Source organism: Poecilia reticulata, linkage group LG19 (assembly GCF_000633615.1).
Source record: "Poecilia reticulata strain Guanapo linkage group LG19, Guppy_female_1.0+MT, whole genome shotgun sequence".
Classification (NCBI taxonomy): domain Eukaryota; kingdom Metazoa; phylum Chordata; class Actinopteri; order Cyprinodontiformes; family Poeciliidae; genus Poecilia; species Poecilia reticulata.
In genome coordinates, this window is record NC_024349.1 from 22,321,855 (window position 1) to 22,344,088 (window position 22,234).

At 38.4% G+C, this 22,234-nt stretch overlaps 3 protein-coding genes across 7 annotated transcripts in view; 2 read left to right on the forward strand and 1 right to left on the reverse strand.

Annotated features, from left to right (window-relative positions):
* LOC103481957 (WD repeat domain phosphoinositide-interacting protein 1) overlaps nucleotides 1–2,479 on the forward strand; it is a 13,098-nt gene extending 10,619 nt beyond the window's left edge. The window contains exon 12 of the mRNA XM_008437797.2: nucleotides 286–2,479. Within this exon, the coding sequence (XP_008436019.1) occupies nucleotides 286–407 (122 nt within the window). The 3' untranslated portion in view covers nucleotides 408–2,479. The remainder of the gene's footprint in view (nucleotides 1–285) is intronic.
* Nucleotides 2,480–3,147: 668 nt separating this feature from the next.
* On the reverse strand, nucleotides 3,148–19,702 carry arsg (arylsulfatase G). Of its 4 annotated transcripts, none has more exons than XM_008437800.2 (11): nucleotides 19,447–19,574; nucleotides 14,048–14,272; nucleotides 13,677–13,912; nucleotides 11,547–11,661; nucleotides 10,555–10,701; nucleotides 9,143–9,333; nucleotides 8,981–9,061; nucleotides 8,768–8,876; nucleotides 6,518–6,638; nucleotides 6,346–6,436; nucleotides 3,148–4,045 (listed from the first exon to the last, which is right to left on the reverse strand). In XM_008437800.2, exons 1-11 carry the CDS (start codon nucleotides 19,572–19,574, stop codon nucleotides 3,765–3,767), a joined length of 1,725 nt encoding a protein of 574 aa, XP_008436022.1. In that variant the 3' UTR covers nucleotides 3,148–3,764. The 4 variants fall into 4 exon arrangements, with proteins under 4 accessions (XP_008436022.1, XP_008436023.1, XP_008436026.1 ...); XM_008437801.2 differs by lacking the exon at nucleotides 19,447–19,574 and adding an exon at nucleotides 14,458–14,492 and having other exon boundaries at nucleotides 3,149–4,045; XM_008437804.2 differs by lacking the exon at nucleotides 19,447–19,574 and adding an exon at nucleotides 19,621–19,702 and having other exon boundaries at nucleotides 3,150–4,045.
* The window catches only part of LOC103481958 (monocarboxylate transporter 7), a 9,226-nt gene continuing 3,829 nt past the window's right edge, over nucleotides 16,838–22,234 (forward strand). Inside the window, exons 1-4 of one of the 2 annotated variants that reach the window (XM_008437798.2) lie at nucleotides 16,838–17,528; nucleotides 21,214–21,454; nucleotides 21,566–21,709; nucleotides 21,810–21,938. In XM_008437798.2, the coding sequence (XP_008436020.1) occupies nucleotides 17,328–17,528; nucleotides 21,214–21,454; nucleotides 21,566–21,709; nucleotides 21,810–21,938 (715 nt within the window). In that variant the 5' untranslated portion in view covers nucleotides 16,838–17,327. Of the gene's footprint in view, nucleotides 17,529–19,730; nucleotides 19,815–21,213; nucleotides 21,455–21,565; nucleotides 21,710–21,809; nucleotides 21,939–22,234 lie in introns of those variants that run through there. The other variant, XM_008437799.2, reaches the window with a different exon arrangement.

Here is a 22,234-nt window from a genome sequence, read left to right on the forward strand (position 1 = left end):
TATATATATATATATATATATATATATATATACATATATATATATATATGTTTGCAGTTAGTTAACAATAGTCACCCCACTCAGCGACTTTCTTAATATATTTAGCAACATTTCAGCCAAAAACATTGGTATAGCCCAAAATCGGCAGGTCAGGCTTTTTAAAGGTCAGTAATTGGTGATCGTCCAGAAAGTTGCAATTGGTGCATCCCTAAAATTTCATGGGTTTTTTTTCCGTTGGATTGTTGATCAGAAAACATCGCTCTCTTCTCTCTCTCTCCCTCCCAGGCTACTCTGAAGACGGAGGAGCCCAGAGAGGGGAAGTCATCCCTGAGCATGAATTTGCAGAGGGCCCAATCTGTCTGGATGACGAGAACGAGTTTCCTCCAGTCAGCAACCAGAGTAATTAATCCAGTGTTTCTCCAACATCCCCACTGTGCTCCCGCACAAAAAAAAAAAAAAAAAAATTTACAGAACAGCTACAGTACTAGTTCAAACAGAAAGAATGGTCTGATGACTAGAGAGTCTGCGACTTTCCTCAAAGCTCACCGTTGACCTTGGATACCGTGTTAGAGGATTACTTTGTGCTTGTTCCTGTGTTCATCTCATTCTGTAAGAAAGAAGCACTAGGACATCTCTCATTAGGAAAACACCTCCTAATGTTTTTTTCAGTCAATACAATGCCATAACCAGCAGTGTTAGTTATTTGCGAACAGTAAGAGACCTTGGCAGAGAAGTAACATTATCATTGTAGCTAATTCCATTGAAGAATGCAGTCTCATTAAGAACCTTTAAGATTTGTTTTCCATTTTAATTTCAATGTTTTTTTCTCTGAATATTGCACTTTGTTCTTAACTCAGATGTTACAATTTAAGAAAAATAATCCGATATTTCATGTGTTCTTCAGGAGGGATGCTGGAAGTACGTATTTGGTACTAAGTGTAGCCCTTTTATGCAGCTTTAACTCTAACAAAAATCATGTGGTGACTGTTTAGCAGTGCTGCATGTCACTTTAAGATGTAAAAAAAGATTTTGAGCGGACTTTACGGTGCCTGGCTCCGGCAGTGTTCAGGTGAGAGGTCGGGATCAACTCCTTCACACCTCTTGAACATTTTCACATCTTGTCATTTTACAGATGTAACTCGTGAATATGCTTTGATATAAACATTGGGGTGTCCAAGACAGCAGGTTTCCTTTTATCTAATCAACTAGATTTTATCTCTAGAAAAAACGTGTCATTTCGTCATCTCTTCACAGCTATGCCTTACATGTAGTAAGTCTATTCCAGTGGTGGCCACACTTTCGCTAATGCGCTAATAGTGGAGCTACTTTTCGACTCAGTGCTTTAGCATTTGAATGAATGCTAGCTTTGAGTATGTTTAGCACACTTAGCTTCCCCTAAAATACAATAACAACTCTGACCCTGTTTAGGGAAATTTACTATGATGTAACATGTGTCATGGAGGGTATCAACATGGTGGAAGCTAGCTCGCTCTATAGCGTTAGCTTCTGCTAAATACCATGTTGGTATAGCGCTTTAGCCTTAGTGTTTATGATTAGTGCTTTAGGGTTAGCTCAGCTAACGTTTTAGCTAGCGGCGCCCACCACTGCTCTTTTCCTTTAAACACATTGAAGTTTGTAACGCGACAAAATGTAAACAATTTTCAAGGGGTGTGAATAGTTTTGTGAGGCGCCGTAACTGTGTTGTAGTAATTAAAAACAGCTCCGCCTGACATGCCACTTTTGTTTAAAATTCGAATTGTGAAGGCATGTGCAAAGTCCATCTGTGACGTCACACTGGGCCGGTTCCTTTAAAGCTCAGGACAACAGGAGTATTTCCTGACACAAATATTATGAAGTGTTTCCTATAACCTGCCACCATTGACAAATCGTTTTTTTTTATTATCAGCGTTAGACCCTTTAAGTTTATTAAAGTTATTAAATGTTGCCTCGAAACAGACAAGTAGTGGTCTAAAGAAGGAAAGCATAGTGTGTAATACACTATTTCCATCATTACACATGCCGTACGTATTATATTACTTGCAGCTGTGATGCTAATCATGGTAGCAAAAGAAGAGACCAGAGACCTGATAGTAAATGTGAAAGAGTTAACTCTGAGGACTTGGTGACCAGATGATCAGGGCGAAGCTATACGTCTTTGACTTTCAGTGATAGCATTCAAACCTTTTTAATAAGAAGATGTTCAGATGTAACTCAGTTATTTTTACATTGATGTATTAAACATTATTTTGCAAAAGCATTATTACTCATCATCACATAGACTTACCATACCTAATGTATGTTAAGAATTTTTACTGTATGTATAATGTGTAAATATTAAATTTATATATAGTACAAATGTACTATGTAATCTGGTAAATTAAACGTGACTTGCCAAAAGATGGCGCTGTTAGGACATTCTTTGAGCCGTTCAGTTCAGGACATTTTACCCAGCGACCCATTAAAGCTCAAAGTGACTCAACCTCCCAAACTCCGTGTCTGTTTACGTTCTGCATATTTGACAACTGAAATCATTTAGCGTAGAAAATAACAAGTGATCATTAAATGTATTTCATTTATAAGTGGATTGTGCTTCCTGTTAGGCATTTTTGGGGACTAGTGCAGGAGTCAGTGACCTTTACGACATAGAGAATCTTTTTTGGCCTTTGGTCCAGCTAGATATATTTTAAGGCTACAAAAGCTACATGAAACACGTTAGCTTATTTAACTTAGCTTATTTAGATTGTTTGATGTTAGGTTTTAAATAACAGTTATCTAACATTTTTTTTTGCAAAAAGAATGTACACAGTTTTTCAGTGGAATGTAAAATCTTTAATAGAAAATTATTTTAAAAAAGCACAAACTTTGCAACCAAAAGAGAAAAACTATATTTAAAAATAATATTCCTTACACTATTAGTGTTATTTGTGAACATACTTTGCATTAAACAGCTCTGGGAAAAAAATGAAGAGACCACTTAAAATAATCAGTTGACTTTTTATATTTATGTTTGAGTAAAATGAACATTGTTCTTTTATTCTATGAACTACTGACATCATGTCTCTGAAATTCCAAGCAAAATGTGTATTTATTTGCAGAAAATGAGGAATGGTCAAAATAACAAAAAAGATGCAGAGTAAACAAGTTCATATTCATTTAGAAACAACAATAATAATGTTTTAACTCAGGAAGAGTTCAGAAATCAATATGTGGTGAAATAACCACCAGGAGGTTTCCAATGGGGTTCAGTGCAGTGGATCTTCATTTTTACCAGAGCTGTATTGCATGAAAACAGCTAGCATTTTAAAACACTACATATTTAGTATTTTTGATACAAGTTAAGAGTGGCCTGGCTGCAGATCCCTGAACTGGTCAGTCTCAGGGTTCAGAAGATAACATGCCACAAAGGCCTCAGGGTTGGGACTGAAGCCTGGATGACCAATCACCTCTACAGATGAAACATGCTGCTGATTAACAAGAACTTTGTTCACAGATCAACAAAATGACACTTAAATGACACGCTGCCTGATGGCTCCAGATGTATTATGGATTTTTTTAAGTATTGATCTAAAACAGAACTGGACCAGAAGCCCTTTAGATAAACAATCAGATTTCAGCTGCTGGTATTTCTTATTTGCACATCTGCTGCATCTGGACATTGAACCTTTTAATCAACTCTTTCTGCACACTAACTGTTGCGAATGAGACATGTGTCTGTGCTTCTGTTTGCCTACCTCATGGCCTGTTATTAATGTTTCCTCTGGGCCTCAGCACACGGTGTGGCATCGACACACGGCCTCTCTCCGATCGCAGCATGGCGCCGCTAATTCGTCTTGGCTGTAGTCCGCTGTGGACACTGATCCGTCAGTGGCAATGTCCCACAGGAGTTCCTCTCTTTTGCGTGCTACCCTCTCTGCAATCACCCTGTACTCGGCTGTGGCGAACTGCAGGGGTGTTTCCTCGGCTTCTTCACGATCCAAGTCAAATATCAGAGGTGGATTGTGGAGCTGCTCCTGGCCGGTGCCGCCGCTGCAAGCTGCTGCTCCACCTGCCAAAATAAAATCTGTTTCAGTTTTAAATCCTTCCGCAAAAAGTAAAATCTTCAAATGAATGTCATGTTATGTTGAACTCTTCTCTGTTCTGTTTCACGACATGAGGCAGACAAACTTGACTCAAGTTTTGGTTAGGTTTAGGGTTAAGTATGTACTAGTGATGGTTAGATCTAGGGTTAATGTCTGTAGAAATGAATAGAAGTCAGTGGAAAGTCCCTGCAAAGACAGAGAATCAAACATGTGTGTGTGTGTTTTAACTAGGTTGGTTTGCTGGGTTGAGATGAGGTCCATTCCAGCAACTTCATATTAAATTTGCTGGTGGTATGAACTAGTGCATTGCACAAAATCCACCAGACAATATGACTGGTTTGGGTCCTTCTTTATTGTTCCTCAAACTCAGCCACATATAGAACTGTAACCATGTGTGGATAAGAGAGAATTCACAGTAAATTCTGGCTTAAGGACACAATACATATGTTACTTGTCAACTAATTTAGTAATCGATTGATCAGTAACTGGGGACTAGAGACTCAATAAAGGCCAGCTACTAAAAAACAACACAATCAAAGGAGATAATTTAGACAAAACTGTAATAAAAATATACATTTGGTCTCTAAAATAAAAAAAAAACCTTCTTTGTCGGTAGATAAGTTCTACATAGAACTCCTCTAGTGGCAGATTTAGCTTCACTTGATTCAAATTCTGGAAATAATAAATATCCTATTGAGCACCTTTGCTAACAAATGATTAATCCGTTAATCATAAAATACTCACCAGATCGTCTTTACACTATATTTATGTTCAGTCGAGCAGAAAGAACTGAGCTTTTCACATGTTGGTTAGGAGGATTTTTCAGCTGCAGATGCATCCTTTGCTACAAATGATCAAGAGTTCACTAAAGGAATGTTGCTACTTCATTTTAAGCAATAAAAAGTTTACTTTCCTATTTAAAAAAGGATTTGTATTATTTACTTATTTACATGTTTTAATATATTTCTAATATTGCATTAAAATGAGAAATCTTCAGAATGTCCCCATTTTTGTATCTGATTAATAAATGAATTGTCACAATAATTGGTACTGATTAATGGATAATTAAAATAATCTTTAGCTGCAGCGCAACTTGTATGATGTTTCCACTCTGAAACAAATGCATGGACGTAGCAGCAAAATTATTGCTATTCATACTATATTTCCATAGACATAATATAAGAGTAGACCCCGCATTGGCTGCTCCGGCGCAGGAAATACCACGGCCATCTTGGAGCGGTTTAACCTCCTACTTTGCTCAATCAAAACAGCACAAGGTGGCTCAGCACTGCGGGATGTTGTTGTTCTGATCAATGGACTATTGATGTGAGGGCTCCACAGACAACATTTCACAAGTAAGATGGACATATTATTGTGTATATTTTGTGATTAGAATATTACTTTACTGTATTTATGTCCACCGGTGAGATACCAGCTAATATTAGCTTCAGTGCTTGGTGTAATATGGGGTTCAGCCCCGCTATGAAGGCTAACTGAGATTCCGTAAATCTAAAAAAATAATTATTTTCTATCATTGACTTAGATTATCTGACACAAGAGCCTACATTAGAAATGAAACAATGTAACATACATTATAAAACTTATATTGCGTGTTATAACATTCACCAGCAAAGTTTACACAGGTGGTAAAGACTATTATTATTTATATGTAATTCTTTCACTCTGTCAAAAGTAAGATAGCTCCCAAATCTTCCRTTTTTGTTTTGAAGGTTTCCTAAAGACACGATGTGAGGAAGAAGAGGGAGATATTTTTAAAGAGAGACGGATTCACGGTACAGCACGGATGAATCTCACATCGGATTTTGTACTCAATCTCAACTGCTGAATTTCTGAAGCTAGAACTCGTCGGCTGGAAAACATATACATATATCTATATACATATATAGATATATGTATATACATACATACAAATCAACATGTATTCAATATGCTCATCATACATCGATATCAGAATATTCCGTTTCTAGTCTATTGTTATAGCCACTAAGTATATTTATGCTGAACTATGTATTTAAAACATACTTAAAAAATACAATTGTTTATAAATGTAGCTTATATAGATGTTTGAATATGGTTTCCAGTAACAAAAAAGCGTGTTATGATCAATTAAATACGCTGATACGCCATTGTGCTGCTAAACACATAACGCTGAGTGGAGTGGAGTACCGCTCCAAGATGGCCGCCCTAAATCTCGTCAGCGACAATAGGCGAGAGCGGTCCATGAGGCGTCTGTGTATATTTCTACCTGTGATGTAGAAAGCTTTGTGTTTTCCAGCTCGAACTGTTTGCAAGTCCCCGAACTTTCCTGCAGCGCCACTGTTGGGGTGGAAGAGGAACTGCAACAGCAGAATACAGGACAGTCCCGTTTGACAAAGCAACGCCACGCAACACTGTTAGCTGTTTGTAGCAGTTTGTACCTCGTGACCAGACTGTTCACCTCGCAGCAGAACGCCGCTGGCATCGATTCCATCGTAACGCCTGTCTGCAGGGGGCGCTACGCCTGCCAGAGACAGAACTGTTGGGAAGATGTCCATACCACTGTATGATGAAAAATGAAGCAAGAATGTAAGTTATGAGATCATAATTCAAAACAGTTCAGCTCTTTTTAATTATATACTGTAGCAACAATTTACAAACACTTTGCGAACAGATCTAATGTGTGGGTACATATTGGAAAATTAGAATATAACTGAAAATTTGAGCATTGTATGATTTTCACTATTTTAAATTAATTTACTGAAATGAGTAAATATTTTAGAATGACATTGTAGTTACTTAATTTTAACATTGCACACATGTGAAGGTTTCATGTACTGAGCAGAGATCAGAATCAGACAATATTCTCTGATCAGTAATTCACAGATCAAACACTGGAGAAAATTTTCTTTTTTCTTTTCATTACATGAATAAAAACTAGGAAATATCAACTATTAATGCATTAACCAACAGAAAGTACTTAACTTTAATATTTGCTTCCTTAAACATGCATTGCCAGTGGGGTTTTTGCAATTAGAAATTACAAGCTGAAATTGGTGTTTTGTTTGTTTTGTTGTAATCCACAATGTGCCACATTTCTTAAGGTTATTATGTGCTGTTTAAGTGTTTTTGACCATGAATTTAATTAGTTCTTAATGAGTTTTCCTTTAACTAATTTTTTCCGTTTCTATGGAAACTGGACCTTAAGTTTGGAACTGTATCATGGTAATGAATAAATTCAGTCAAATACAAGTTTAAGGGATATACAGCCATATCAGTAGATTAGAATATTATTGAAAAGTTGATTCAGTGCCTCCATCACTAACTGGAATTCATCAAATATATTATATATTCAACCCAGACTGATGTTTTCTAGTCTTTATTTCTGTTAATTATGACAATATTCTGCTTCCAGTTCACAAAAACACAACATTTAAGATTTGCATATTACATCAGACCAGTAAAAAACAACTTAATACAGAACTATGGGCTTAATGAAAAGTATGTTTATTACCAGCTTAAAGAGTGCTATCAAAATGTACTTTTAATCTGACAAACAATGTTCATTGGAAAACAGATTCTATTTTTTAAAAATATACAGTAAGTGTGTTTTCTGCTGCTAAATAGAGATTATCTTGTAAGCCATTTTACTGTTGGACCTAAAATACAGCAGCTGCTTTTATCAAAGAACTATTTTTGTTTTTCTCTCTTATGTGATACAGTCATTAAAAAGGAAATCAGAAATGTTCAGAAACAAAATTCTCAAGTCAGCCTGAGTGATGTATTTGTGTCTGAAATTTGCATGATTTCTGGTAATTGCTTACAAAAGCCCTTCACACCCTGAAATCTTTGGATTCCTGGTAGTTTTCTCAGAGACCCCATACAGAGGATGGATGACTGAAAAAGCATAAAGCCATGTCAGACATTTGAGTAAAGCAGACGGATAATTTCTCTATTTTTAGGCAGAAATCTTTTTTGTGCTCTTCATTGGTTCAGGAGTTTATGATGACAGTTAAATAATCACTACGGACCTGTGGAGTGATCTTCATGGCCTTAGGGCTTCAATTCAGGTTGAGTTGACAAGCACCACTTCATAAACAATCAGCTTGTAAAACTTACCAAAATAGACATAAATATATCCTTCATAACAAATGAAGACAACATGTATTGCTAACTTGTAGGTCTGTCGCACTAACAAATATATTAACCACATGATATATTAAAACAAACTTCAGTCTCTATCTACCAAAAACTGGATGAATAAAGTCTTCAGTCTGGTACTTTGGTTTCAACCCTTTTTTGTTGAAGGACAATTCTGTTTACAGTCTTCATAATTCATTTTATTTGTTGTTTCTGTTTGGATACTTAAAATGTCTTCCAGTTTCAGTGTTAAATGTTTACTAGAATTTAAAGTTTATTGACCTTTGAGAATGTGTTCTTGCATTACTATGCAATTACCATTATATTACTTGAAAATGGTCTCAAAACAACAATATTATTGTTTATTGCAATAACTTCTGGAACGATTTATCGTCCAGCAAAACTTGTCATGGTGACAGGCCTACTCCCTTCAACATTAGGTCTTTTCAGACCTGGATCATCTTCGTCTCCCTAACATTCTGGTTTAGTCAGAAAGGAAAAGTGCTGCAGGTGTTTGACTTGGTTGATGTAAACGATGAAACTGGGCTTGCCTGAGCAGGGCTGAGCTGGTGGTGTTTGCAGGGATCCTGCCTGGCCAGTACACCACAGTTGGCACCCTGTGACCACCCTCCCATGTAGTCCGCTTAGCTGATCCACCACCTAAGCATGCAGAAACAAAAGTTCACCTTAAAAGTAGGCAAGAGTTGACCGTGAAGCCTTCTGAGGGATTTCAGTGAGCCGATCTCAACTTCAGCTTGTTACACCTTTGCTGGTCTGCCATTTTCCAGTGAAAGGCCCAACGCTCCCTGCAAACTGGCACTTTTCTTCCCACGGGCCGTTGTCGCCTAAAGCACACAGACACTTTGCTGACTCCATCACATGATGTTCTGATTTATCACACGAGGGCAGATATGAACCCGTCCTACCAGTGAACCAGATTAGAGTATTCCCTTTATCCGTCTCATCGGCGGCAGCCTTTAACACCCCGACCAGACCGTCCAGTTCCTGCAGGCTGGCAGCGTACACCGCTTCGCCTGAAGTGTCTGCCACTACAGGGGCGAGCGGGACGTGCATGTGAGCCGACGCCACCAGGAGGAAATACGGCTCTGCTCGGGCCCTGGAACCACAGGACAACTCTGTTTCACAAAACGTGATGGATAAAGATTTTTGAAAAAAAAAACAAAAAAAAAAACATAATTTCCTAGTGTGGAAGAGTCATGATAAAGCGACATGACATAACAGGCTGCTTATTGATTTACTTTAAGCCACGTGGTGTAACAGCATTCAGGATCAGTTTGGTGAGGTTATAACATTTTATAAACTAGAAAATGTTTATATATTTGGCACAAAATGGCTATTAATATGAGCAGATTTGCACTCATTTGTATTAAATGTAAAGAAATTGTTTAATGAACTGTTTGGAAGGATTGTAGCTTGGCTTTCTTGGTTTTATTGAGATAATGAATATTAGATATCTATGTAATTAATTATTACAATGACTTTTCACCTATTCATGATCTGTTAAATCATAGTATTTAACTAGCACCAAACTGTCCATGGACTACAGGTGGAAATTAGCATTTTTTGCTGTAACCCAGCTTTGTTACAGCATACAGAATACTTTTTGCTAGGTATTGTGTGTATGTCAATGATGGAAACAAATATGGTTATGATTAGAATGAATAACATGTAGCTTAATGTGTAGCTTTTTGCTTTCCAGCCACTCAAAAGCTGCAGCATTGACCGAAAAGTGAAGAGTTCGTTCACATGGCCCCCTGGTGCAGCATGGGGCCATGCTGCCTTTTAACCAACAGCTGGAAGCAGCAGGGTTCAGTGCCCTCCTCCTCATACGCTTCAAGCATGCACACACACCAGGAGTGTGTTATTGGTACAACTTCTGTGAAAATACGCTCTAATAAAAACACTGGAGACAACAGTGAATAGATAATAGCAATCAACTAATTCTGCTGGATGGATCTTTGATTTTCTGGGAGGTTACTACGACTGTCACAATACAAACATCAAGTCAAAAAGTCAAAAGTAGTTCATTAACTGCTGGGGTTTAGATGATGATGTGATGTGTTTGGTGAATGTTGATTTGAAAAAGTTAGGAGCAAAACTGTTTAACTTTATTCTGGTATTATTACAATTTTTGTTAGTATTAATACAAATTTACTCTGGTAATATGACTTCAATTTGGAAATAAAAAAAACATTTTATTCTTAATCTGACCCTAATGCTCTGCTGTAAATACATAAAATGTAATCCAAAAGTTATCCAAATGTTTTGTCTGGCAGAGACCAACAGCTTGATCTGTTCTGTGTTCACTGTGTTGTACCTTGCACTGTGTATAATCCTGAGAGCAGCAGATCTATACTTGTCTGTTAGTGCCCAAAGGTTCAGCGGCTGCTCCACAATGGAGTTGTTTTCAACCAGAGGAAGTCCCACCTTGGAATAACAGCCACTGGGAACACTCCTCCTCTGTCTACAACAGGAAGACACAATAACGTATGAGGGTCTGCAAACGTAGAATTGTGGTATGATAGGAAATTAGTTTTAAATAAAAAGTGTCTTGATTTTTCACACAAATAATTACAATAGTTTGAAGTGGCAATATTATGTGTTTTCCAGGCACATAGTGTCATTTCATAGCACAATTAAATAACTATGTTACCTTAAGTTGTTAGAAAATGATGTACAAGTCAAATATGACTTAAAAGAAACTTGACATTGTAATTTAATACCTTAAAATTTGGCATCTGTCACTTTAAAAACTCCTGTCATCATAAAAGCGCTGCTCTGTTAACACTTCAACAATATTTTTACCAGTGCTGTACTGAGAAGTAGCTCCTATGATGAGCTCTGCAGAAGTCCAGTTCCACCAGGTGTTTGCTAATTGCTATTGGCTAGTCTTAAGGAGCTGAGTGGGGGAGTTCTGGGAGAGGACTGCTCTGTGAGGTGGAAGCTTGGAAACTGCAGCTCAGAGGAGGACTTTTGTCCTCAAAAGCCACGCTAGGTCCACCCAGACGACTTACACAACTGAATGGTTACCATGGAGATTAAAGGCTTTCTCAACAACCCATGAAAGAATCAAGGCAACACTGCAGGTATGTTTTTGATGAGCAAATCACATTATAACATGATGTAAAGCTAAAGAAAAAAGATTTTGTATAATAATGTCCCTTCAATTTTCTCCTTTGCATGCCTTTTCAAAAAACGCTTCACACACCAAATTTGCATGAAGCGTAAACTATTATTCTTTGAAATGTCCAATATTATGACTATGCCAGAAACAGATGTTAACATAAAAAAATAAAAAAACAGTCACACCTGATCACTTGAGGTTCTGATGAAACACAAGGGAGACACGGGGGTAGATCATATCCTGGTGTATCAGTACAGCCCATGTCATTACTGTAGGGAATGCCGAAGTAATAATCGAATCCTGTTCACAAAACAAGAACAGCCAGTCGGTTGTGGTTCGCCATTGCTAAAACAATCTGCCACAAATGGTTATAAGCTGGTTCTGTTGGAGATTTCTTCCTGTCAAGTTGGAGTTTTTCCTCTCCACTGTCGCTACATGCAGACTCAGTATGAAGGATTGTTGTTAAGTCAACAACACATGCTGGTCCAGGAGGAGTGAATGATGTAAGTCATTGACATGATGCAATCTGCTGTGTTTCCTGAGATAGATAAAACGTTTTAACTCGTTTATTGTTTGAAAACTAGGAGCAAAATTGAATGCACGTAATGGACTTTGAATCTGTTAGTATGAACTGAAATGCTAGTAGAGAGAGGGCTGTAACTCAGCTGGTGAAGAAGAATAGCAATGATATGTTTTTTGTCACATAAGGCACAGCTGGAAGGTGGTTGGTGACCTTGTTTTGTACATTTCCTGCAGCGGACGTAGCAGACGTAGGACTGTGAGGCTGGAGGTGCTCAGAAGGCCAGGCTGACTTGTCATTGCATTGAAATGGAAAGATACAGGATTGTGCAAGAAATGCAAATGCGCTCATGTTTCAATTTAAGTGATATGTAAAGACTGTAACATGATTTCTACCATTGACTGTTTCAATAGATATCAGGTATTTGCAGTTTCTCTATAAGTTTAACACAATGCTATGACAGACACCTTTTTCTGAGTAAATCAAATTTTTGGCACTAAAATAGCACCAAACCAATCAAAATCTAGGACTCTAATCAGCCTTTGAAGATATCCTGAGTTGCCTGGCACAAAGCTACCAGTAGCAGACCTTTAGGGTCCAAGTTGCCAGCTAGTGCTTCTGACGACTGTGTGTCCAGCAAGCTTTCCCGAAGCTTGTGAATTCTTTAAAGAGGAAGTCAACAAATTTTGATGGTCCTTCCTAAATCAATTTTGGAGAATGGTTGAAACAACTATCCAGCTGAAATAGGCCATTGTCATACGGGATGGCATCTTTATCAAGGGTGCCAGGATCTATCCAGAGTGTACCCTGCCTCACACCCTTTGAAACTGGCCCAAAGGGATAGACACATGGATAGATGTACTTTGTCAGCAATATAAATAGGTGGCACATACTAGTCATGGTTAAATCAAATTAATCTATTGTCATTTTACCATATTACTGTTGCATTGGATGTTGGGGTATCGTCTGCCTGATGGCAGCACTTCAGACAGTTCATGAAAAGAGCGTCAGGAGTCTTAAGGGCCCTGCACAGTTGGGTTGTCATGCTAAAATCGGTTCTCGTCGTTTTTGAAGCTCTTTGACAAAAATTTCGTCATTTTGTCTCGGAATGTCATGGCTGTGTTTGTTTATGCAGAAAAAACAGTCCTAACTACTTAACCTCCAGAAGACAATTTTTCAGCCAAAGAGCAGGAACAAGTCTAGTCAACAGTACATACTGCTGGACCAAAATACTGAACTCTCCTTGTTCAGTTCTGTTTTTGGTCAGCGGGTGAATGTCCAAAAGAAGCCTTATGTTATTTAATTTATTTTTTTTGGCTTCCAACAACATGGAAAATAAAATAAGATATCCCAGCTTGTCGATCATTACTTCCTTCTCCGACAAATGTGTGAACATATGTGTTTACTATACTGGTATAAAGCACACCTATATGCCAAAATATACCATGGCTATGATTGCAGCGGAAGGGGTTTCACGGCTCAGTGTGTCTTGTGGACCTTCAAGGTAGTGTACAAAGTGCTATGGTAGTGTTTCTCCGGTTCCACAACCACATGACCATGCATTGACGGTGTGACATCACCCTCAGATTGCTAGCCGTTGTTCTGTGCCCTGATCTTGCAGTTACTCCAATTCTCCAATGACCCTCTTAACTCCTATCATTACCCTCAGCAGATAAGCAGAGACAATGCTAAGTATAGGTGGCACTGCTCCAATCTCCAGTCAGTCCTGTACTAACTGGAATGTTAGTCAGGCAGAGGAAAGTGAACCAAGCAGCAGCCTGCAGACTAGACTCACCTCTGTTGTTTGGACTATATGGTCCATTGTGTCCGAGGTGCCATTTCCCAATAACGGCGGTGTAGTAACCAGCCTGCTGCAGCAACTGGGCCAAAGTGACTTCAGACAGAGGCAGGCCAGCCACAGAGTTCACAGCAAAGTTATGAGTCACTCCATTTCTGAGGCCATAGCGACCGGTCAGGATAGCAGCACGCGATGGAGAGCAGGTCGAAGCAGGGGAGTGGTAGTCTGTTAATCTGAAAAAAGTTTATTCATACACATATAGTTTGACATTTAAGGTCCTCTTCTAAGAGAAATACACTTGAATTACTTAGTTAACTTGTCATGGAGTCAGGGGCTCACATCTTATATATCACAAATAAAGGTTTTACCTGAGCCCTTGCTGGGCCATCTTGTTGAGGTTTGGTGTATTATTTGTGTGTTTCTCCGGTTGGTTAACATCCAGATCTCCCCAGCCTATATCATCTGCCAGTACGATGATAAAGTTAGGCTTCTTTTCTGCTCTTCTTTGTGAAACTGTGTAGATCACCAGCCCAGACACCAACGTCACAGTCAGGAGCAGCTGAGATGCAGGCCTGGCCATCTTGGGATAAAAACTATGAAAAGGAACACATGTTTGACTTAGAGCTTGGCTAATATATGATAATATTCAAGAAGTTAGAGAACAAACATCATCATGAAGACCAAGATGTAGAGAAATTTTAAAGGCCAACATTATGTAAAATAGACATATTCGAGCTTTACATCATGCTATAATGTTATTCGCTCATCAAAAACATACCTGAAGTGTTGCTTTGATTCTTTCATGCATGTTTGAGAAATCCTTTATTCTCCATGGCAACCATTCAGCTGTGCAAAATGCCTGGATAGACCTACCACCTTTCAGAGCTGCAGCTTCTAAGCTTTCAAGCTTCTTCCTAACAGAGTAGCTCTCCCCTGTGACTCCTCCCACTCAGCTCCTTCAGACTAGCCAGCAGCAATGGGCATTTACTGAGCTCATATTAGAAGCTACTTCTCAGTGAAATGCTTGTAAAGACATTGTTAAATGGTTAATAGAGGAGCCATGTTGTGACGACTTCCTGAAGGCGGCATTTCAGAAAGAGCAGGAGTTTTTAAAGAGACAGAAGCCCAATTTCAAGGCGTTCAATTACACAGTAAAATTACTTTTAACTCATATTTGATATATGTATAATTTTTTAACAACTGAAGTTAACATAGTTAGTTGACTGTGCTATAAAATGACACTAACTGCCTGGAAAAGACATAATACATCCCCTTTAAAGCAAGGTTAGATTATAATACAATATCCCAATTTTTGAACATGTGACTGCTATGTTCAAGTCTTTAAAACTGGACTATGGAACAACAAAAACCTACAAAGACATGGTTGTCAACCTAAAGTGATTGGGAGAGAATTAATCAGAGAAGCAGCCAAGAGGCCCAAGGCAACGATGGAGGAGTTACAGACACACACTCCACAAACCTGGACTTTTTGGGAGAGGGGCTGGAAGGAAGTCCAAAGCCATAAAAAATCCTGTCTGCAGTTTCTCCATAAGCCATGTAGGGAACAGAGAAACATGTGGAGGTATATTGGTGTATACTGACAGCTATATCTAATAAGAAAGAGTTGAATATGCCTGTTGTGGCTTATTCAAAAATAATGGTACCATTTAATCAAAAAGGGATTTATATTCAAATGGAGCAGTTTTTTTGCAGATGACTGTGAGTTGAATTGAATTAATTAGCTGAGCTACAATCAATAAAGTAGTCTAGTATACACCGAGGAGTTTTCAATGTGTTTTAAAACCAAATGCATTAATGTTAAAATGGCAGTGCTGCGTTCTCTCGCGTAGGTAAATTGATATTGATCAAGGAATGTTCAGCCTCATATAATAATAGTTTCTCCAACAATTTCATAACGTTGGAGGTCAGAGCCACCAGCAGATTATCATTGTTCTCATGAGGGCTCAACGTTTCAGGAACTGGAACAATTACAGATTTTATTTTTTAAAGAGCTGAGGCTCTGAGTGTGTGTCAAGTGAAACCTGAAAAAGTTGATGCTGTACAAGCATGAGTTCATCTGCAAATGTTTTTAACAAAAAGAGAGATGCCTTGTGTACAGTTTTAAAAGCTTTGACTATGGAATCAGGTTTCGATCCTCATTCATAATTTGTATGCAACTTATTGTAAAAAATACCAGCATGTGTGCTGGACGTTCAAACAAATAGAACTTGTTTAGTTAATTTGCTTTATCAACTTATCATCAAACAGAGGTCTTCTTTTCATTCTTGTGTTAGTCAGACCCGGTATGTAGTCCTGCAGGACTTTCGTCTCAGGTCTAGGACAGCGTGTTCTTTTCCCACACGCTGTAACCAGGTTGCTCCCACCTGCCAATGAAGGTTTTGTTGAGCAGCTCTGACTCCAGATTTGAAAGCTGCTTTTTTCCTTGTGAATGACGACCTTTTGTGGCATAGGTAGGGCTTGTTATTTGGGCTCTTCTTGATAACAATTTTCTTGGCTATTACTGAGTCAACACACAAAGACATGTAGGCAGTTATTGACTCCGTGACAATGCTGTGTCTCTAGAAAATGTCCAATCGGTGCATAGAAATCCTCCTTTAAACTCAGGTTAGTTTGATTTAAACACAGAGGTGGGAAGAAGATGAACAACCTTACGGCGTTCACATGGTATGAAAGAATAATAATAAGTCACACTGAAAAAAGAGAATACAGCTCCATCTTTTAAAAAGAAAAGATGGAGCTGTATCTTGATGTCACAAGTCATCAAATTAAGTTGATCCGAGTTCATTTATTAAGTTTTTCTAAGTTGTCAAAGGAAGCAAATGTAAATAAAATAAAGTTTGATAAACTCCATTCAATTAGCAAAAAAAAAAAAAAAAACATCAAAATGAAGAGGTCAGAATGGCCCATTTAAAGTCTGGACTTAAATTCTGTGGTGGCACTTTAGACAGGTCAACTACGCTCTAAAGATGGTGCTGTGGCGGCGCAGGGGCAGAGCACAACCCACATATTGAGGCCTTGGTCCTCATGGTGGTGGTCGCAGGTTCGATTCCTGGCCTGGTGACATTTGCCGCATCCCTTCCCCTTCTCTCATTACCCTATTTCCTGTCAAACTACTTTAAAATAAAGGCCACTAGGTTCAACAAAACCTTAAAAAAACTAGACTCTAAAGCACCAGCGGTTTATTAGATTTAGGGGTGATTATTTTTTTCACACATTTCATTTCAAATTGCATTTTGTATTTACTCAGGTTGTTTCGTGTTAAAGATTGTTGAGTGAGTTGAATAATTTTTGCTTTAAGGACAAAGCAGAAGGGCAAATCTTACTCATCACAATGGAAGTTTGGAAAAGTAGGTAAATATCTCAATCTTGTTAACTGATGTAGATTGTTAATCTAAAAGGACATGTTGTACATACAGAGGGCAGACATTCCAAATGTTCCAAAATTTGGGACAAACCTGGAAAACATGTGGATTTAAATAGATTTTCCACAGATTTCAACCTGAGAACCTTCAACCACCAATCAGAGTAGACCAAGTTTTAAAAAAGGCGTGTGTGAGTCTGTGGACGGTTACTACAGACTTAGAACTGGTTGCAACCAGATCCCTCCAACCCTTCTCCCTCCTCTGTATGAATGTGACTGTGTGGCACACACAGCACGCCTGTTCTCGGGGTTCACGCGTGTCTGTGGATAAATGTCTGAGAGAACATGTGGCTCATGTACAGTACGTGGGCTACCCTGCGGTCGTTCGCAGATGGAAGACAGTGGAAACAGTTGCAGCTACTCCGGTGAAGAACGGATTAATTTCAGCTGAAATTAGCATCTCTCAGGTCAGACAGAAACACTTCAAAACGAAACATTTCACAACCTGGCATGTCCTCTGTGGTTGGCTTTCATTTATCACTGCTCCATGAGTGGGCAAAAAACACTACCTTGGCTAACTGAACTGTGAATGTCTTAAAAAGGCAACGTACAGATACTTACTGTGTCATTAAATAACAAGCACGCGACAACAAACTGGAACGAGGACATTGCGTCAAGCGCAATGTGCGCGAGGATACAACCCGAAGTCAACATCTCCTCCAAGTACACAGATAATCAGGAATTTTGTTGTTTAAAACCAACAGAATGTAAAATATGACTGACTATATTAGCAAATGTAAATAATAATTATAAATGAAGAAAAGCGAGAGGCGTTTGTGTGCTGGTTGATAACCTGCTAAGAAAATAAAAGATCGTGCAAAAAGTTTCCGATGAGGGCAAAAAAAAAAAAAAAAAAGTAGAGGAAGTAGGTTGCTTATACGTAAAATATGCAAGACTTCAAAAACATCTCCAAGTCCTGTATTTTTCCATACTTTAAAATGTTTTTGTCTGTTAATGTCATGTTATATATGTTACTTTATTTTAGAAATAGATACGGGCAGCAAGTTATTCATGTCTCAAGACTTTGTCCGTTGGTACTCAAAGAAGTTTATTATTGTGAAGTGAAAGGAAAACCTATCATTTTTCTTGGTGGTGGTCTGATTTAATATATTTTTTAAACAAATAAAAATCTGAAAAGTGTGTTGTGAATGTGATTTTAACCTCTCCCCAGTTAAATCTGTGTAGAATCACCTTTTGCTGCTGTAATAATACTTCATAGAACTAAAACTACGATTTTTTTCTATATATTTTTTGATCTGGACTTTGACTGGGCCGTTCAAACTGTTCCATTGTCGTTCTGGCTTTATGTTTCAGGTTGTTGTCCTGGTGGAGGGTTAACCTCCACTCAGTCTCAAGTATAGTAATTTATCAGTTTAATTATCGTTTTCAGTTTTTCATTTTCCAGCAATGTAAAAAAACATTTTCCTCGTTTTGTGCAGCTATGCAATCCTAATATAAAACCGTAACGTTTGTAACGTAATGTGATAAAATATGGAAAACTTCAAAGCACACCTTTCAGATATGCTTATTTAAGTTTTAACTTGATCATTTCCAAATAAATCGATATAAATATTCATATGTATGTTGTAGTAACTATTAAGATTACATAAGACATAGAACACATGGTCTCTATATGGTCAGCTTTTGTTTCGGGTTGGTAATTAATGATCATTTTCATGCATACACTGGAGGTGTATTAACATATTAACACGCTTAAATGTGGTTTTCTTGGTATTTTCTAATAGGAGTTTGTTTTTTTTTTTTTTGTTTTTTTTTTCACATTTCACATCTCTGTATGTGTAACAGCATGGGACAATGGTTACTTGCCCTTTATGTTTATTTGCTTTGTAAATAAAGTGTTATGCAACTACAGCATACTATGCAGAATAAGTCTTTCATTAAAAGTTTCCAGCAGATCAAAATGAACATGGATTTACTCCACTGCACGCTTATCGTACCAACGGCAATTATGAAACCTTTTCTTGTTGCGAAACTGAACAAAGCCACGAGGGGAAATTGCATAAGTTTCATATAGTGAAGGTGAAATCTAAAATGTTACCCTTAAGAGGGAAAGTTAGAGGAATAATGCAGAAACTGCATAGTGTTGATAAAAAGATGCACATTTGTACTTGTTTACTTATTATAAGAGGATTACAGAGTTGATTACAGTTCCCCTTCTGCAATTTTTAAAATGAAAACAAATTTCATTAAGTCTTTAATAAACTCATTGGAGGGTTGCAGTTGAATCATCTGGATTTTTTTGCTCAATTTTGACCCTCCTCACCCATCCCCCTCCTCAAGTATTAATAATTAATTAGTTTCTACCTTGCAGAAAGAGGCTGAACTTCAGATACAGTTTTTTCTTCTCTCATGACATCTATGGGCTCCGCACTGACACTGTTTCTACATTCAACATAGCTGGAAGGATGCGCAGCATGAAAACGGAGTGACATGATTACAACTAAAACTGAAGCGGTTCTGTAAAACAGATAATCTGACCTGTCAGTGAGGAGAAGCGGAGGGAGGGTCTTCGTTCTTGGAACCACTGAGGCGGGTTCTGCAGAGTCCGGCCGAACCAGCGCCAGCAGGGATTGGGACTCTAATCCGAAGCGCTCTGCTCTCACTGCGGGCTCATCGCATCCGGCAGGTGGCCAAGGTTCGGCTCCACATCGCGGACTGATCGCGGTTCAAAGGTCTGTGCATGTTTTGGTTATTTTCTAACTGTGCCAAAACATAAAAATAAAAAACTTTTTTTTTGTTTAAAATACACGTTTTTATAATGTTTTTTTTTTTGTGGTTGTTGTTTTTTCTTCATAATGATAATAAAAGTCCCTCAAACTAACTGCGAATGGCCCACTTTTTAAAATTCCTAATTTTGCGACCAATACGGTGCCTGGAGGAGGCGCCATTTCATTCTGTTCTCCTCAAATGTATACCACGTGTTTGTTAGGCTACAAATAAACACGTCTCGAATTTTCTATAAGCTTGGATGAAGTAAAAAATGATATCGTTTTCATGTCACATGATCCTAATGTTGTATCGTTTGATGTGGAGGGTTTTCAGGGAACCAGTAACAAACAAACAAAAAGTGGCCTGTATTTCAATCACATTTTCTATTTTAAAATTAATAACTGCCCCTTTTATTTTCGTGGTTTCTGGTGAGAAAATCCCAAAACATAACTCACTTGGGCAGATTGTTGTTTATCCAGAAGCAAACCTTCTTTAAACAACACAGCTTGTTTCAATGTATCTCTTTAAAGTAATATTATTTGTGAAAATAATTTTATGAACCTCTTGCTTACTGGTGCAAGACATTAGCATGTTCAGCTACAGCAACATCATGCTGTAGTTGAACTAACTAGATGTATTTCAGCAATGCCTTTGAAGAAGTGAATCTCATTCACAAAGTAATATATAACAAGTATTTATTTCTGTAAACACTGATGGTTATGGTTCACAGGATCTCATGGGAAATCTCATTTGATAATCTTCTCACATAATGTTGATTGAAAGTCAGTCATGCTTCATTTGTAACAGAATCCACCGATTGCAGTTTTCTGGCCAATCAGTGAATACCGATCTTTAAAAAGCCTGACTTGCAGGCTTTTTAAAGACTGGCAAGTCAGGCTTAGTACCTGTCCATTCCTGTCACATAGTGACAGGTATGTCATGGTATGTGACATACCTGCCACTTACCATACCTGTCACAGCGTCATCATCGTCTGTGGTGTGCTGCTGCGGCCAATCGTTATTAAACCCAGAATACCTGTCACTATGAATTAGTGACAGGTATCCAATTTTGGCCTATACTGTGTGTTTTTTTTGTTTGTTTTTGTATGAAATGTTGCTAAATATAGCAAGAAAGTCAATGAGTTGGTGACAATTAACTGCAAACATGCAGACAAGACCTGGGGGGCCGGTCTGTCAGAGCAATAGAGAACAGTGGTTGACTTTTAGACCTTTGATGGCCAATCAACGATCTCCCAAAATGAAGGCAATTAGTACCTGTCCATACCTGTCACATGCCATAGTGACAGCTACAGTATGTCACTATGGTCAATAGTGACATACCTTGTGATTCCTCTTTTGCAGAGCATGGGACTGTGCAGAGCTAAAGTAACCCAGTTCCTGGGGGCCAAACAGTACTCCAAGGCCCCTGACGGAGGATGGGGGTGGGTGGTGGCTGTGGTGTTCTTCCTGGTGGAGATGTTCACATATGGCATCATTAAGAGCTTTGGGATCTTCCTCCAGGACATGATGGAGGAGTTTGGCGAGACCAACAGTCGGGTCTCATGGATCATTTCCATCTGTGTGTTCGTCATGACCTTTAATAGTAGGTGTCCGGTTCATCTGCCGTGACGGACTGGATGCAGCTCTGACAAAACAAATCCAGACCATAAGGGGCAATGGTATTAAATCACAATAATTTGTATGCAATCTGCAGGTCCTCTCTCCTCAGTGATGATGAACCGCTTCGGCTTCCAGTTTGTTGTTATGATTGGAGGATTACTTATATCCACTGGCACCATTACAACCAGCTTTACCAGTTCACTCAATCAGATATACATCACCTATGGATTAGTGACAGGTATCCATCTGACTTCACCTACACCTATAATGAATTCTCTGAAGCTGTCCTACAGCATTGTCTCTTGGTGAATTAAACAAAAACGTGTTGAACTGTGCAGGTCTGGGCTACTGCCTGACGTTCCTGCCCACTGTGACCATCCTGTCGATGTACTTCAGCCGTCGGCGCTCTCTGGTCACTGCTCTGGCTTCTACTGGGGAGTCCCTTGCGATGTCTGCTCTAGCGCCAGGTGAGAGCAAAAGTTTCTGATTACTTTTATTCATACATACCAAGTATTCATGCTTTCTATGCATTTTTGTTGGGACTTATTCTTTACAGAGAACAGAGAATACTTTAAAAATAGACATGATTTTCTTTAAAAAAGAAAAAAACTAAGGGGATTTGAGTTCTCCCCACTCAGTCATGTTCTAGAACCACCTTTTGCTGCAATTAGATAGATAGATAGATAGATAGATAGATAGATAGATAGATAGATAGATAGATAGATAGATAGATAGATAGATAGATAGATAGATAGATAGATAG